The sequence below is a fragment of the Lepidochelys kempii genome, chromosome 7, assembly GCF_965140285.1.
Source record: "Lepidochelys kempii isolate rLepKem1 chromosome 7, rLepKem1.hap1, whole genome shotgun sequence".
Classification (NCBI taxonomy): Eukaryota; Metazoa; Chordata; order Testudines; family Cheloniidae; genus Lepidochelys; species Lepidochelys kempii.
In genome coordinates this window covers 25,901,609-25,917,477 of record NC_136386.1, presented here as the reverse complement: position 1 = coordinate 25,917,477, position 15,869 = coordinate 25,901,609, and the positions used below count along the sequence as shown (strand labels likewise).

Genomic DNA, 15,869 nt, shown 5'->3' with positions numbered 1-15,869 from the left:
GGTAGTGCTTGGTAAATTTTTGTAGCTTTTCTATAGGAAGCAAGGAATTGGCACATTGGATCAGACCTGTGGTCCATTTAAGTCTCTGACAACGGCCACCACAGACGCTTCAGAAGAAGATACAAGATACCCCACAGAAGGTAGGTGTGGTAGAATCTACTCACCATGAAAGTCTCATCCGACTCTCTATTAGAGATTGGAATAAAGGATTAGATTTTCTATCACTTTAAAAAAAAATTTAGAACTAACTATATTAAATGTTGATATTGTTACCTATATAAATGCCCAATTCTGCTTTAAATGTTGCTCAGTTCTTGGTTCAGTGGCATCCTGTGGCAATAAATTTCAGTCTGATTAGGAGTTGTGAGAATTTTTTTTTTTTATTTTTTATCAGTTTTGAATTTGCTGGTTTTCAATTTAATTAAATGTCCTCTTGTTCTTTTGTTAGGAGACCGGAACAATTGAATCTCCCGATCTACTTCCTTTATATCATCTATTATTATGTGTTATTGTTTCCCCCCCATTAGTCTCTAGTCTATCGTTACTCTTTTTAAACTCTACAAGAGAGGTTTTCCATATTCCTAATAATTCTCATTGCCTTCCTCTATATCTCCTCTAATTCTGCAATAACCTTTTTGAAATGGTGTGACCAATACTGCACGTTATTCAAGGTGGTGAATCATTGCATTTATATCTAAATTATATTTTCCATATTATTCTACATGCTCTTCCTTATGTATCCTAACATTTTGTTCACTTTTTGACCACGGTTGCACACTGAAAAGAGATGTTTAATTGAGCTGTCCACAACAATGCCCAGGTCCTTGTCCTGAGTTGATACTGTTGAATTTAGAAACATGTGAAGTATAGTAGTTCATTTTTTCCCTCCAATGTGCATTGCTTTGCATTTATCAACACTGAAATTTCATCTACCATTGGGCTGTGCGTTCACCTGGTTTGGTTAGTGCCCTCTGAATTTCCACACAGTCTTTTGTGGACTTGACTAACCTAAATGTGTAACATCTGCAGCTTTTGGCACCTGACTGCGCAATCCCTTTTCCGGATCATTAGTATATCAAGCAATGCTAGTTCTAATATAGAACCATGAAGCACACCACTGTTAAACTTTTGCTATATGAAAAGTGACTCTTAATTCCTACTCTTTCTTTTCTAAGAAAGTTTTTGATCTATGATAGTACTTACTCTCTCCCCATGATAGTTTTTTTGATAATCTCTTGTGAGGGACCTTGTTAAAGGTTTGTGGAAATTCTAACTAAATTATGCCAACTAGTTCTCCTTTATCCACCACTTTGAAACATTCAAAGAATTGTAATAGATTAGTGAGGCATGATTTTCCTTTGGAGAAACCATGCTCCCTATCATATCAGAATTTTCCAAGTATTTTCATTTTCTTTTGTTTTTTAATTTAATTATATTTTTGACCAATTTACCAAGTATATATGTGAAATTTACTGTTTGTAATTCCCTGGATCACCCCCTAGAACCACTTTCAAATACAAGAAGATCTCCTGCTCTCAAATACTCCGGTATAGTAGCTGTTATGTTTTGTTTTTTAATTAGAAAAAGGCAGATTTGTTGTTAGCTGCTCAGTGACTTCACTCTTAAGCTCCATCAAAACTCTTGGCTGTATAACATTTGGGCCTGGTAACTCACTGCTTTTTAAATTTATCATTTTGTCCCAGCACCTCCTCTTCTGAGGCTTATTGTTCAGAACTGAATGCATCTTGGACCCCGCTTAATCTCTAAGTGCAACCCCTCGGGGTGAGAAGCCCAAGGCTGGGGTGGAATCCTTCCATTCTCCTACTCTTCAGACTGGATTCCTGGGGTGCAACACCACATTTGTCAACCATGATTACTCAACAGGCCTGATTTGATTTGGCTGCCAAATTTGTGCAAACCTTAATGCTAGATGTATTTAAAAAACAAAATGGATTGTGTGTGTTAGATGTGAAGATGTATACTATATGGAGTATTATTAGTTTGTTCTTGACACACGGTAAAATTTGTATAGCATGATTTTGGCTCTTAAGTCACTTAGGTGCTTAGGAAAATTTTACCCACAATTTTAAGATAAACAGTCAAGGTACCCAAGCTAAAGAAATCAAGATGATCAAAAGACGGCAGGGACTTTTACAGACTATTTTTGAATTACTGTACATCACCTATCGATTATGAAGCTTCAAAAGATTTAGTACTCTGGTTTGCATAAGTGTCCAACAGTCTCAAATGCTTACCACAAGCTTTTCCAAACCTCTTTGGCCTAAACAAAATCTTGTTGAGAACAAAAGCTATTTTATGATTTTGGTACTTGTTGGTTCCAGCTGTATAAAATACAATCTCAGTCATATAAAGTGTTTTCAGGTGGGTAGGGAGGGAAGCACCTGAAACCTTTGACTAATCAAGGATTTGATAACCAGGGCAACTAGTTCAGCTTTGAAGTCTGCACCAAGGAAAGCACAAAAGACCTTCGGAGTCTGCTAAGCTGGATCCCCCAGTTACAGAGAGCTGAGAGGCTCAATAAGGTACCACAGGGTTAGGGCGCTTAGGCGTGGATCCACAGAGGAACAACGCTGCAAGCCACAAAGCCTGAGTTAGGCACCCAGGCTTCCTATAACATGAACGGGGAGAAACAGGTACCCTAACCACCAAACTATGGGATATTCACGTGTGGGGCACCCTCATTTGTCATATTGAAGCTATTTCACAGTATATAAAGAGAGAGTCATTGGAGCAGGGGGACTGGATCCTGAGTCTCCCACAACCCAGGTGGTTGCCCTAACTACTGGATTAGAGTCTCTCTCTCTGACCCAGTGACTAAGTATTTATAAAGAGTGGAACAGCTTCAAGGAGGAGAGACTGAGGGAGCCCCACATCAGAATATTCCATAGCTCAGTGGTTAGAGCACACCATTGGGGATCTCCTACCTCTCATTCATAGTCTCTTCCTCTCCTGCCCCCGCCCCTCCAGGCGGGGGGGGGGGGGGGGGGGAGAAGAGAATTGAACCTGGGTCTTCAACAATCCAGGTGAATACATGGGCAGCACCTCCTCCCTGCCTTTTGACTGGGATACAATCTAGTTGGCAGCCTCTGAGTACGTGCCAGATTAGGGAAAGATAGGAAAAAGAGCACCTGTTTGTTTATCACATTGGGGATTAGATGGGAGATAGGCATCCCGACACCTAAAAGGCATCAGCAGCAAGTGCATCCCCAGAGGCAAGAATTTAGGTGTCTAGAGAACTTTTACCCTGAAAAAGTAAGTTAGTTTAGAAACTAAACTAACTTACTGAGTTAGTTTAGAAAATGATCGAGGTAGCATCCCAGCGGGGATTTTGTGGATCACAGTCAGCCTAAAACTGGGACTTAGGTGCCTAAGTACCTTTGTGAATCTGGGCCTTTGGCACTTTAGTGGTAACTCAGCTAAAGAGCTTTATTTTTATACATGAATATACATAAAATCTTCTAAATTCAAATTACCTCTAACCATATTTGGAGAAGCTGAAGTTTAAATACAAAACAAACAAAATTTCATAATTATTTTACTCCAAGAAAACTAGGGTACATTTTTGTCACTCACCAACAGTTATTAACTAGTTTCATTACACACACACACGCACACATTTCTGACTCTTAATAGCCCAGTGTTTTGAAAAGGGCTGCCAAATATCTTCCACTGGCTATTGCCTTGAAAACTGCAAAACCTATTTTCTGCTGATTATAAAATCACTTTCTTTATACTATAAAATAAACTGTCCATCTAAACCCTTACAAAAGAAAGGTTCTGTATCTTTCCATATAAACATGGGGTCATGTCAGATCCTCAGGTGGCATAAATCAGTGTAGCTCTACTCTGGAACATGATTTTTACTTAAAGTGCTTTTAACACTGCTTATCACTAAAACAACTAGGGCTTTGAAATACATCCTTTTCTAAATTTGAAATGACAAGTCAGATAATTTAGGGGAAATGTTCCTAATTTGATTGTATTGCCATTCTTATTAGCCAACTGTCTCTTTAAAACTTAAGACTTGAAATATACTTTTGAAGAGATACTCAATATAAAAGATAAATGGTCTGATAAAAGATACAAACCAATGAAACAGTTACAAATTAACTTCAAAATTGATTAGAAAATCAGCTTTACCCAGGCCACAAGGATATGACCAACATGCTCAGTAGATCCATCAGGTTTCCTGACCTCCTGAAGCCGCCTAAGGAGATCTGATCAAAATAAAATAAAATAAAAATTCACTTGCTGAACATGCCAAGTATAAATGAGCATAGAATCATCATAATTCATTGAACGAAATTATACCTTCATGTAGCGGGATTAGAGAGTCCAGTGTTCCAAAAATTTGGTTTAATTCTTGCTCTGTCATTATGGAGAGTTTAAGCATAGGGTCATGATAAGCCTGCAAAAACAAGCAAACTTTAGCATATATTTGATATCTAAGAAATTAGAGATAGCTCTTAAATCCTCCCATAACTCTAAAGTGGCTGATAGTATTTTATTCAAATTTTCACAAGCACACTTTGTGTTAGATACCAATTAGAAAAAACACACTCAAAAATTTGAATGTTTCAGAATGTTAAGAGTGTAAAAACAGGGATTGTACTAGTTGTTTTTCAACCTTAACTAGATGGCAGTTGCTACTATTGAATCTACTATTAAAAAAGTGGGGGGGGTTTGCAGGGGGGGTTAAAGGCAAAAAACAACAATTTTTGTATCATTTATTTATATAAATACCTTTTTTGCTAACTTTAAGTCTTCTATCAAGTCTTCTTCTCCCTGGGAAAGTTCAAAGATAGCCTGTAAAAAAGGACATAATAAATTTCTTATTTAAATTGTACTCAACTTTAAAAGTTGCTGTTATATTCTGAACAGCTGTATTAGTGCAGAGATACATTTTCTTCCTAAATCTAGTTGAAGAAATAAATCTGTAAAAATCAACCATTTGCTAAGCATTACTTTTAAAGACAAGTTCTTGCAAGACTTCTCATGAAACATTTCTTGTCTGAAAAAGTTACACAAGTACAGTTTTTGGTTTGACATGTTTCCAATCCAGGAGGCCATCTTATTTGTTATGATATTTGATGTAACTAAACTATATCAACTATTGTTGGTAAAATAATTGCTGATTATACAGCTAATTAGGAGACAGTTTTGTGTTTGGGTTTTTTACAAAGCATAGTTGGCAAAAGGTTTCAGACTGTCTAATGGAACAAATGTTGGGGTCCCTTTAAATGTATAGGTGGTATTAAAAAGTACTTTTAATTTGGCACAGTATTTTTTCCTTGAAGGAAACATAGCTCTGTGGGACTTTCTTCTCATACTAGCCACTTCTTATGAAGTGAGTTTTGCATTTTATTATTAGAAATAAATAGCAATTTAATGTTATGCACACTTCCAGTGCAGTATCTTACCAATGACAGTATCCAATTAACTTAAATTATATGATCCAATTCTAACCAAGCATAGTAAAAATTAAGTTATATGATTCAGGTATTCTGGGGATAGAGCATTAGTGCAAAAATATTAATGTAAACAATTCTGTTCACTAAACAAGTTTGTCAACTATTAACACACAAAAATCAGGATTTAAAAAATCTTTTAGAAGTTTTGTATTTTATAGACCATGATGGCAGATCCTTTGCAGATAGAAATGGTCACAGCTCAACAATTTTAACCATTTGATGATCTGCCCCAAGTTGGTTAACTGGCATTTGTCTCAGAAGGATCACTGCAACCATGAAGCTGCAGCAGCTTCTGCAGAGCAGCTCCATTTCTTGCTTGAAAGAAAGCATTCCTTCCCTATACAAATGTACTTTCTTCCATTTCTGGTTGGGCCAGGGGACTGTCCCCCTTCCTGGTAAAAAAAATAACCTAATTTATGTTACTTACACCTTTGTAACCTTCCAGGTGCACCATAGCAATACGGTATTCCTAGGCATAAAGCTTTCAGTACTTAGGAAACTCCAACTGGTACATAATGCTGCGGCATGTTTCCTCAGCAGCAATGACTACCACAACACATCAAACCTGTCCTCTGCTCTCAATGCTTGCGTCTCACAGAATACTAGATGAAGTTTAACGGCCTGGGCCCAGGAAATGTAAAAGAGAAAGTTAAGTTGTAGGATGAAGACTGTGGTGAAAACTTTGCTCCTCTGGCACAAGAGAACTTTTTACAATAAAACGGCAAAGCTCATCTGTGTAGGAGACAAAGCTTTTTCAGGCACCAGCCCAAAACTGTGGGATGAACTCCCACAGAAACTAATGACCATCATCATAAACCACACCATCTTCTGCTTGAAGTGCAAGGTACATTTCTTTGACCTTTCCTAACGAATACAGAGCAACGTGTTATTTAAAAAAATCCAAAACAAAATACTTCACTGCATGTACTTTTCCCTCCAGAGAGAGGGTGAGAAAACAAAGTCATGACAAATGTTAGTCACATTGCTTAATACGCTACTGCAAGGAACTCAGATACCATGATGATGAGTACAATGTAAGAACCTTTATAGAACAGAACAGAACACCCCTTTGAAATTCCCCACATAGTTATTTGGGCTGAGAGCAGGATTGAGACAGAATGTTTATCCTATGCAAACAAGTTCATTACTCTATTTTTCAACGTGTCCTTCAAAGTTCTCAATTTTTAAAAGGTATTTCCTATGAATTCTTGCACTTTGTTAAAACCTGCAAGAGAGACTGTCTGAGGTTACTGTTTGTTTTATGACTCAAGTGTTCTGGGAAAGTTTATATTATAAACTTGAATGTTACAGCTGAAAGTGTTTGTAGAATTGAAAAATCCTTGATAGCTACATTTGCTGGAGTTTAGGGGCAATTGGCCTAACACAAATGATAATATATATACACACCTTGGAAATGGAGCGCTAGAGTTATTTCTAGGTAAAGTGATCTGTAATCAGAGTTTAAATTTGGTTTTAAAACATTTTCCTTTTTCCACCTTTCATTTGAATACCTCACATGGACTAAATATTTCCTTCAATAGAAAGCTAATTAACTTAGAAATACAGCAGTCATGCTAAATTAGAGCCTGCTTCTGCTACCCTTGAGTCAATACGAATTTAGCCATTGACTTCAATAGGAGTTACTCAGAATGCATCTTGCACAGCAAAACATAACATGTCCTGCAAGTTCTTAGCATGTGTAGGGAACAACCTTCTGATTCAGAAAGTGGAGGAAACAACTAGGTGATCATCCATTTTGGATCTGGTTTTGACAAAAAGGGATACATTAGTTGCAAACATGAAGGTGGTTGGGAACTTGGGAGAAAGTGATCATGATCTGATAAAATTCAAGATCCTAAAGAAAGGAGGATATGAGAACAGCAACACAAGGACACTGGACTTGAAAAAGGTAGATTTAAACCACCTGAGAGCAAGAGTAGGCAAGGTCCCATGGAGAGACTAATTAAAAAGAAAAAGGTGTCAAAGGGGGGTGGCAGTTCCTAAAAGATGTAATACTAGAGCAGGGGTGGGCAAACTTTTTGGCCCGAGGGCCACATCGGGGTGTGAAACTGTATGGAGGGCCGGATAGGGAAGGCTGTACCTCCCCAAACAGCCTAGCTCCCACCCCCATCCGCCCCGCCTGCCCCCCTCAGAACCTCCGACCCATCCACCACCACCCCCCTTGTCCCCTGACCGTCCCGTCCCGGGACCCCCGCCCCTAACAGCTCTCTGAGACCCCATCCCCTATCTAACCCTTCCCGTTCCCCATCCCCTGGCCCGCCCCAGAACCTCCGCCCTATCCAACTGCCCCCTGTCCCCTGACTGCCCCTTATCCAACCCCAGCCCCCTTACCATGCTGCTCAGAGCAGCATGTCTGGGAGCTGCGCCGCCTGGCCAGAGCTACACACACTGCTGCTCTGCAGGAGCACGCAGCCCCATTCCCAAGAGCGCTGCCTGCGCAGCAGCGTGGCAGGAGGGGAGAGGCCGAGGGCTAGCCACCCCAGCCAGGAGCTCAGGGGCTGGGCAGGACAGGCCCATGGGCCACACAGTTTGCCCACCTCTGTACTAGAGGCTCAACTTAAAGCTATTCTAATGGAGACTAATGTGGCTGCACAAGGAGCTTTTTAGCACTTTAAAAACCAAAAGGGATATACAGGAAATGGACGGAGGGGCATCGCCAAGGCAGTATATATGGGAATAGCTCAAGAGTGTCGGGACAAAATCAGGAAAGCCACAGCAAGGAACGAGTTACAACTGGCAACAAACGGACATCAAGAAGGGGGGGGGGGGTTCTACAAATATGTCCCATAAAAAAAAAACCACACTGAACACCAGGGATGGTGTGGGTCCACTGCTCAATGAAGGTGGTTAGTTGGTGATGGACGATGAGAAGACAGATCTGTTCAATGCCTACTTTGCTTCAGTCTTCACACAAAAAACATGTGACCAGACCACTAGCAAAGTTATCATAGACAATAAAAGGGAAGGGTTGCAGATCAGGAAAGGTAAAGAATGTTAGACATGTTTCTAACTAATCTGAAGAAATTCAAGTCAGCGGGCCCTGATGCTATTCACCCCAGGGTGCTGAAGGAATTAGCAGAAATTTCAGAATCATTGGGAATAGTATGTGCAAGCTCCTGGATGACAGGAGAAGTCCTAATATAGTGCCCATCTTTAAAGGGGGGTGGGGAGGAGGAGCTAGGGAACTATAGACCAGTCCCCCTGACCTCAATACCTGGGAAGCTATTAGAGCAATGAACAAAACATTCAATTTGCAAATACCTTGAGGATGAATGGGTGAGCAACCAGCATGGATTTACTAAAAACAAATCATTCCCAACTTGACTTCCTTCTTTGACAAGGTAACAGGTTTGGTGCACAGGAGGAATGCAGTGGACACAATATTCCTGGACTTAAAAAGGGTTTTGACACAGTCCCACATGACAGTCTCATAAATAAGCTGGAGAAATGTGGGCTCGGTAGAACTACCATTAAGTGGATACATAATTGGTTAAGCAACTGCAAAGAAAGAGTAACTATTAATAGAATGATGTCAGATTGACAGGAGTTCCACAGGGATCTGTTTTGGGCCCAGTGTTATTTAACATCTTTATTAATGATCTGGATATAGAAAGAGAGCATACCAATCAAATCTGCAGATGAAACAGAGTTGGGAGTGGGTGGGCAGTTGCAAACACTTCGGAGGATAAAGCAAAAATTCAAAGGGATCTTGATAAATTGGAAAACTAGGCTATAGACAATAAAATGAAATTTAACAAAGAAATGTAAGGTGCTACACTTAGGGAAGAAAAACCAAATGCACAAATACAGAATGGAGAATAACTGGCTTGGCAGCAGCACTGTTTAGAAGGATCTGGGAGTTGTGGCGGATCACCACCTCAACACGAGTCAACAATGTGATGCTGTCACAAAAAAAGCAAATGCAATTTTGGTTTGCATTAACAGAGGCATAGCATGCAAGTCACAGGAGGTGACAGTACTGCTCTACTTGGCACTGGTTAGGCCTCAGCTGCAGTATGGTGTCCAATTTTGAACACCATTATATAGAAAGGTGAGAGAAACTGGAAAGGATCCAGAAGCAAGTGACAAAGATAACCAAAGGCTGAATGCAAATGAGCAAAGGCTGAAGGAACTGGGTATATTTAGTTTGGAAAAGAGGAGATTGGGTGGGGGGGCATGACGGAGGTATTCAAATACTTGAAAAGCTGCCATAACAATGATAGAGAAAAATTGTTCTCTCTTGCCACAGAGGGCAGGACAAAAGGCAATGGGTTGAAACTACAGCATAGCAGATTTAGATTAAATCTCAGGCAAAACTTCCTAACTGTAAGAGTAGTAGGACAATGGAACAAACTGCCTAGGGAAATCACGGAAGCTCCTTCACTGGAGGTTTTAAAAAAGCAGTTGGATAGCCGTCTGTCTTTGATGGTTTAGACACACAAGTCCTGCATCGTGGCAGCAGGAGAGAATAGATGAGCCTTATGGTCCCTTCTAACCCCTATGATTCTATGAATTCTGGAGGTTCCAGAGTTTGAAAATCATGTTTGCATTGAACCACAATGGGAAAATCAGTACTGTAAAGTTTATGTAAGTGGCATTCCCTTCACTTCTTCATGGCCTCTTCAGACAGTGCCTCATTTGTAAATATTTGCAGAGGGCACCTAGTAGAATCCTATTATTAGGACCTCCCCACCTGCAAGAAGTTTATATTCTCCTAAACCTCTGATGCTCTGGTTTAACCAATCTGACACATGACAATTACCTTCCTGACCCTGAGAGGAGAGCAGAAATGTACACCTACACTGTTGACTAGAGAGGCCAACTTTCATTTCTGGGAAGGGTGCCATAAGAGCACAGCCAGCATAGGCTGTGTAGAGTGACATCCTTGAATCAGCATTTTCCCTGAGTGTCCTGGCAACATTTCCCTCTCCAGACTGCCATGCCCACTTTGGGGTTGTTCCTCTCTGGCTGCAGGCCATTAGTGGAGGCTGTGGGTGCATGACACAAAAGAGTCTCTTCTACATCACCAGAAGACTTTCTACAATTGAGGGCTCTGTGCCAAGGTCTGCACCCAGCAGAGACCAATGTAGATCCTCGGTCAATTGAGTAACATTGTAAGTATCAGGGGGGTAGCTGTGTTAGTCTGTATCCACAAAAACAACAAGGAGTCTGGTGGCACCTTAAAGACTAACAGGTTTATAAGAGCATAAGCTTTTGTGATTAAAAACCTCACTTCTTCAGATGCACAGAATGAAAGTTACAGATGCAGACATAAATATACTGACATGTGAGGTAACTCCCTTCTCTTCATAAGTGGAGAACCAGTGTTGACAGGGCCAATTCGTTCAGGGTGGATGTAGTCCACTCCCAACAACAGATGAGGAGGTGTCAATTCCAGAAGAAGCAAAGCTGCTTCTGTACTGAGCCAGCCACTCCCACTCCCTATTCAAGCCCAAATTAATGATGTTAAATTTGAAAATGAATTTTAGTTCTGCTGTTTCTCTTTGAAGTCTTTATGCATCCGATGAAGTGAGCTGTAGCTCATGAAAGCTCATGCTCAAATAAATTGGTTAGTCTCTAAGGTGCCACAAGTACTCCTTTTCTTTTTGCGAATACAGACTAACATGGCTGCTACTCTGAAATCTTTGAAGTCTGTTTCTGAAGTTTTTTTGTTCAAGTATAGCTACTTTCGAATCGGTTATAGAATGTCCAGGAAAACTGAAGTCTTCTCCAACTGGCTTTTGTATGTTACCATTCCTGATGTCCGATTTGCGTCCATTTATTCTTTTACGTAGGGACTGTCCGGTTTGGCCAATGTACATGGCAGAGGGGCACTGCTGGCACATGAGGGCATATATAACGTTAGTAGATGTGCAGCTGAATGAGCCTCTGATGGTGTGGCTGATGTGGTTGGGTCCTCTGATGGTGTTGCTAGAGTAGATATAGGGACAGAGTAGGCAACGAGGTTTGCTACACGGATTGGTTTCTGGGTTAGTGTTTCTGTGGTGTGGTGTGTAGTTGCTGGTGAGTATTTGCTTCGGGTTGGGGGGCTGTCTGTAAGTGAGGACTGGCCTGCCTCCCAAGGTCTGAGAGAGCGAGGGATCGTTTTCCAGGATAGGTTGTAGATAGTTGATAATGTGCTGGAGAGGTTTTAGCTGGGGGCTGTCCGTGATGGCCAGTGGTGTTCTGTTATTTTCTTTGTGGGGCCTGTCCTTTAGTAGGTGATTTCTGGGTACCCGTCTCACTCTTTCCATCTGTTTCCTCACCTCTCCAGGTGGGTATTGTAGTTCCAAGAATGCTTGATAAAGATCTGGTAGGTGTTTGTCTGAGGGATTGGAGCAAATTTGGTTTGTATCTTAGGGCTTGGCTGTGGACAATGGATTGTGTGATATATCCTGGATGGAAGCTGGAGGCATGTAGGTAAGTATAGCGGTCAGTAGGTTTCCGGAAAAGGGTGGTGTTTATGTGACCATCACTTATTTGCACTGTAGTGTCCAGGAAGTGGATATCTTGGGTAGACTGGTACAGGCTGAGGTTGATGGTGGGGTGGAAATTGTTGAAATCCAGGTGGAATTCTTCAAGGGCCTCCTTCCCATGGGTCCATATGATGAAGATGTCATCAATGTAGTGCAAGTAGAGGAGGGGTGCTAGGGGATGAGAGCTGAGAAAGCGTTGCTCTAGGTCCGCCATAAAGATGTTGGCATACTGTGGGGCCATGCGGGTACCCATAACAGTGCCACTGACTTGAAGGTATAAGTTGTCCCCAAATCTGAATTGGTTGTGGGTGAGGACAAAAAGTCAAAAAGCTCAGCCACCAGGTGTGCCGTGGCCTCATTAGGGATACTGTTCTTGACAGCCTGTAGTCCATCCTCATGTGGAATATTGGTATAAAGAGCTTCTACATCCATGGTGGCCAGGAAGGTGTTTTCAGGAGGATCACCAAGGCATTGTAGTTTCCTCAGAAAGTTGGTGGTGTCTCGAAAATAGCTAGGAGTGCTGGTAGCATCGGATTTAATCTGTATATTATTTGTATAGTAAACTCCTACTGAAAGCTCCCTGGTAGATTGTGCTTTCCTGTGTGCACACAGTACCTAGCGTGTACATTATTCTGATTGCATTATTTATCTGTATGGTAGTACAGATAAAACCACCACCACCACCATCCAAACATGCACACCTACACAAACAATTTTAATTTCAAATATCAATGTTACTATACAGAAATTATTGCAACTTTGTTCTTAAAAAAGAAAAAAAAAAATCACACACACACACACACCTAGTACGGTTTCATTATAAAGACCATAGGTAGAATCCTGTTCCATTGAGTTCAATGGAAAAATTCTCCATAGTAGAACCAGGATTTTACCCTGTAATTTCAGTGCTAAACTAATGTTTACTAATTTACCATCATCCTTGAATTCCATGCTTTAGACCAGTGTTTCCCAAATGATGGATCCCAACCCATCAGTGAGTCACAGAAAGGTTCTAGATGGGTTGTCAAATCCAGGGATATATTTTCCTGGCAAAAAACAAACATACAGGGGAGCTCCCCAGAGGGAGGGATGTTGGAGAGTGAGGCCACCCCACACTTTAGTGGCGGCTCAGATCCTACTGAGCTGGAGCTGGGGCATTCAGAGCCGCAGTGCTGCACAGTACTCCATCATGATGGAGCGGCAGCCAGACCAAACCTGAATGGCATTGCAACCACATGTGCCAATTCACAACTCCCGAAGTGGGGAGCTGTGTCCAGCCCTGCAGGAGAGGAGCCGCCACTGTAGGCAAGTGTGGACTGGGCTCGTTCTCCAACCCCCGGGCCTCCCCTACACACCGGGCCAGGATGGGATGAGGGTTGTGATTTTGGAGCAGAGGGTGCAAATACGTAATAGAGGGTTGCAAAGAGACAAAATGCAGTTGGTGAATTGCCTTAGTAAGAAGTTTGAGAACCACTGCTTTAGACAAAACTGTCAAACGTTTAGAAGGATAGAAATAATAGTACCTCTTGACGCTTGATTTCTTTGGATGTAAGCATCTGATTGACACAAACATCAAAGGTCTCACTCCACAGCTTGCTGTCCCTCCTTTTTGTGCTAGCAGGGGGTGCATTTCGAGACCACGGTCGTGGGGTAAACAGATCAGGGCGACTGTCACTACGGAAACTGATTGAACGCTAAGAAGAAAAGACAAATGTTAGAGAGATCAGTTGGCTCATGTTTCATTTCAGATTCCCCAAAACAAGAAATACATTTACAAGAAAAAGTTACATATTTTTGCAATCAAATGGTCTATGTAACTATTAATTCCAATTTTTCAAGGATATTGGCACTACAACCTTTTAATTATAGTACTAGGAACATAAGAAATGGCATGTGAAAGCATGTTTCTAGCCTATATATATATATATAACCTCATATCTGCTCTCTATCCTCAGCGTGTATAGGACTAATGTGTACATTCTATGCAGAGCATTCATTACACATTGCAGTCAATAAGAACATAAGAACGGCAATACTAGATCAGACCAATTGTCCATCTAGCCCAGTATTCTGTCTTCTGACATTTACCAGAGCCAGATGCTTCGGGAATGGACAGAACAGGCAACCATCATCCCCTGTCACTCACTCCCAATCAGAGGCTAGGGACACCCAGAGCATGGGGTTGCATCCCTGACCATCTTGGTTAATAGCCACTGATGGACCTAAACTCCATGAACCTAATTCTTTTTTAAACCCAGTTATAGTTTTGACATTCATAACATCCCCTGACAATACGTTCCACAGGTTGTGTGAAGAAAACTTCCTTTTGTTTATTTTAAATCTGTCGCTTATTAATTGCGCTGGATGACTGCTAGTTCTTGTGTTATGTGAAAGAATAAACACCACTCCCTATTCACTTTCTCCACACCAGTCACGATTTTATAGACCTCTGTCATATTCCCCTCTTAGTTGTCTGTTTTCCAAGCTGAAAAGTCCGAATAATTTTCTCTCTTCTCTTAGGAAGCTGTTCCATACCCTTAATATTGGGGTTTTTTCCAACCGTCTCCGTACTTTTTTCAATTCTAATACATCTTTTTTGAGATGGGGTGACCAGAACTGCACACAGTATTCAAGGTGTGGCCAATACCATGGATTTATATAGTAGCATTATAATATTTACTGTCTTATTATCTATCCCTTTCCTAATGGTTCCGAACATTGTTAGCTTTTTTGATTGCTGCTGCACATTAAGCAGATGTTTTCAGAGAACTATCCACAATGACTCCAAGATCTCTCTCGAGTTGTAACAGCTAATTTAGATCCTATCATTTTGTATGTAAAGTTGGGATGTTTTCCAATATACGTTACTTTGCATTTATCAACATTAAATTTCATCTGCCATTTTGTTGCCCAGTCACCCTCTTTAGTGAGATCCCCTGTAACTGTTTGCAGTCTTCTTTGGACTTAACTATCTTGAGTAATTTTGTATCATCTCCAGATTTTGCCACCTTTCTCCAGATCATTTCCAGTCAAAATGAACTGCTGCAATAGTGGCATATTGGTACAATATATCAATGTAACTTGTAAGTAAAACAGATCAAGGTCCTAAAGAAATAAAATTATATCTCTATTCAATAAATACCTAAAGAGTTGTAATTGAGCAATATCCATCAGCCCAGATCTGCATACCCATGCAATAATTTTAGATATTGCATCTAATTCCGATTCAGCAGTTGTAGAGCAGGCCTAATGTCTAATATTTTTATAGGTTGAATAATTCGATAACTTCATTTTATGCAAATGACATTTTTTCTAAATGTTGCAGGAGTCTCTGTCTTTCCTCCTCACTTCCATTCCCACAACTAAGATGACAGTATTTTGTTCATTTTTGCGATTAAAGTAGTTAACTGGTATTGAATACAAAAGGGCTAGGTTCAGATTTGATACGTTGGGGTAAAACTGGCAACTAGTGTAACTTGGATACTATCTTATACAAGGTAGTAAAGTACAATATTTGCTAAATAAATTGTTCAGTTATATTTAGTTTATCGTTTTAAAGATTTAGAGAAGAAATCATACTACATATTTTGGAAGAAAAATTCAGGTATTACAATATGAATACATGGTCAGGGTATCAACATGAAGTGGATAAATTAATCTTTCACTGTTTTATATCTTCTTTAAATCCAACCTGTAGTCCTCAGCATGATGAATCTATTGGTTAAAATCCATCCTATTCAACAGCACAAGTTTCCTTCTGCTCAGGGAAGGTGCAGTTCTGAGGTGCAATAATTTAACAGACACTGAGGCAACTAGAGGGAATAAAGCCTGACAAAATGCCACAGTACAACAGACTAACTTTAATTGCCCAGGGAAAGAT

The 15,869-nt window shown here is 40.5% G+C and overlaps 1 protein-coding gene across 5 annotated transcripts in view; it reads right to left on the bottom strand.

Moving 5' to 3' along the window:
• ARHGEF3 (Rho guanine nucleotide exchange factor 3) overlaps nucleotides 1-15,869 on the bottom strand; it is a 312,784-nt gene that overhangs the window by 25,618 nt on the left and 271,297 nt on the right. For all 5 annotated transcript variants that reach the window (XM_073351503.2, XM_073351505.2, XM_073351504.2 and 2 more), the window contains 4 exons: nucleotides 13,513-13,683; nucleotides 4,765-4,827; nucleotides 4,333-4,429; nucleotides 4,162-4,238 (listed from right to left, as the gene is read on the bottom strand). In XM_073351503.2, coding sequence (XP_073207604.1) covers nucleotides 4,162-4,238; nucleotides 4,333-4,429; nucleotides 4,765-4,827; nucleotides 13,513-13,683 — 408 coding nt within the window. The remainder of the gene's footprint in view (nucleotides 1-4,161; nucleotides 4,239-4,332; nucleotides 4,430-4,764; nucleotides 4,828-13,512; nucleotides 13,684-15,869) is intronic.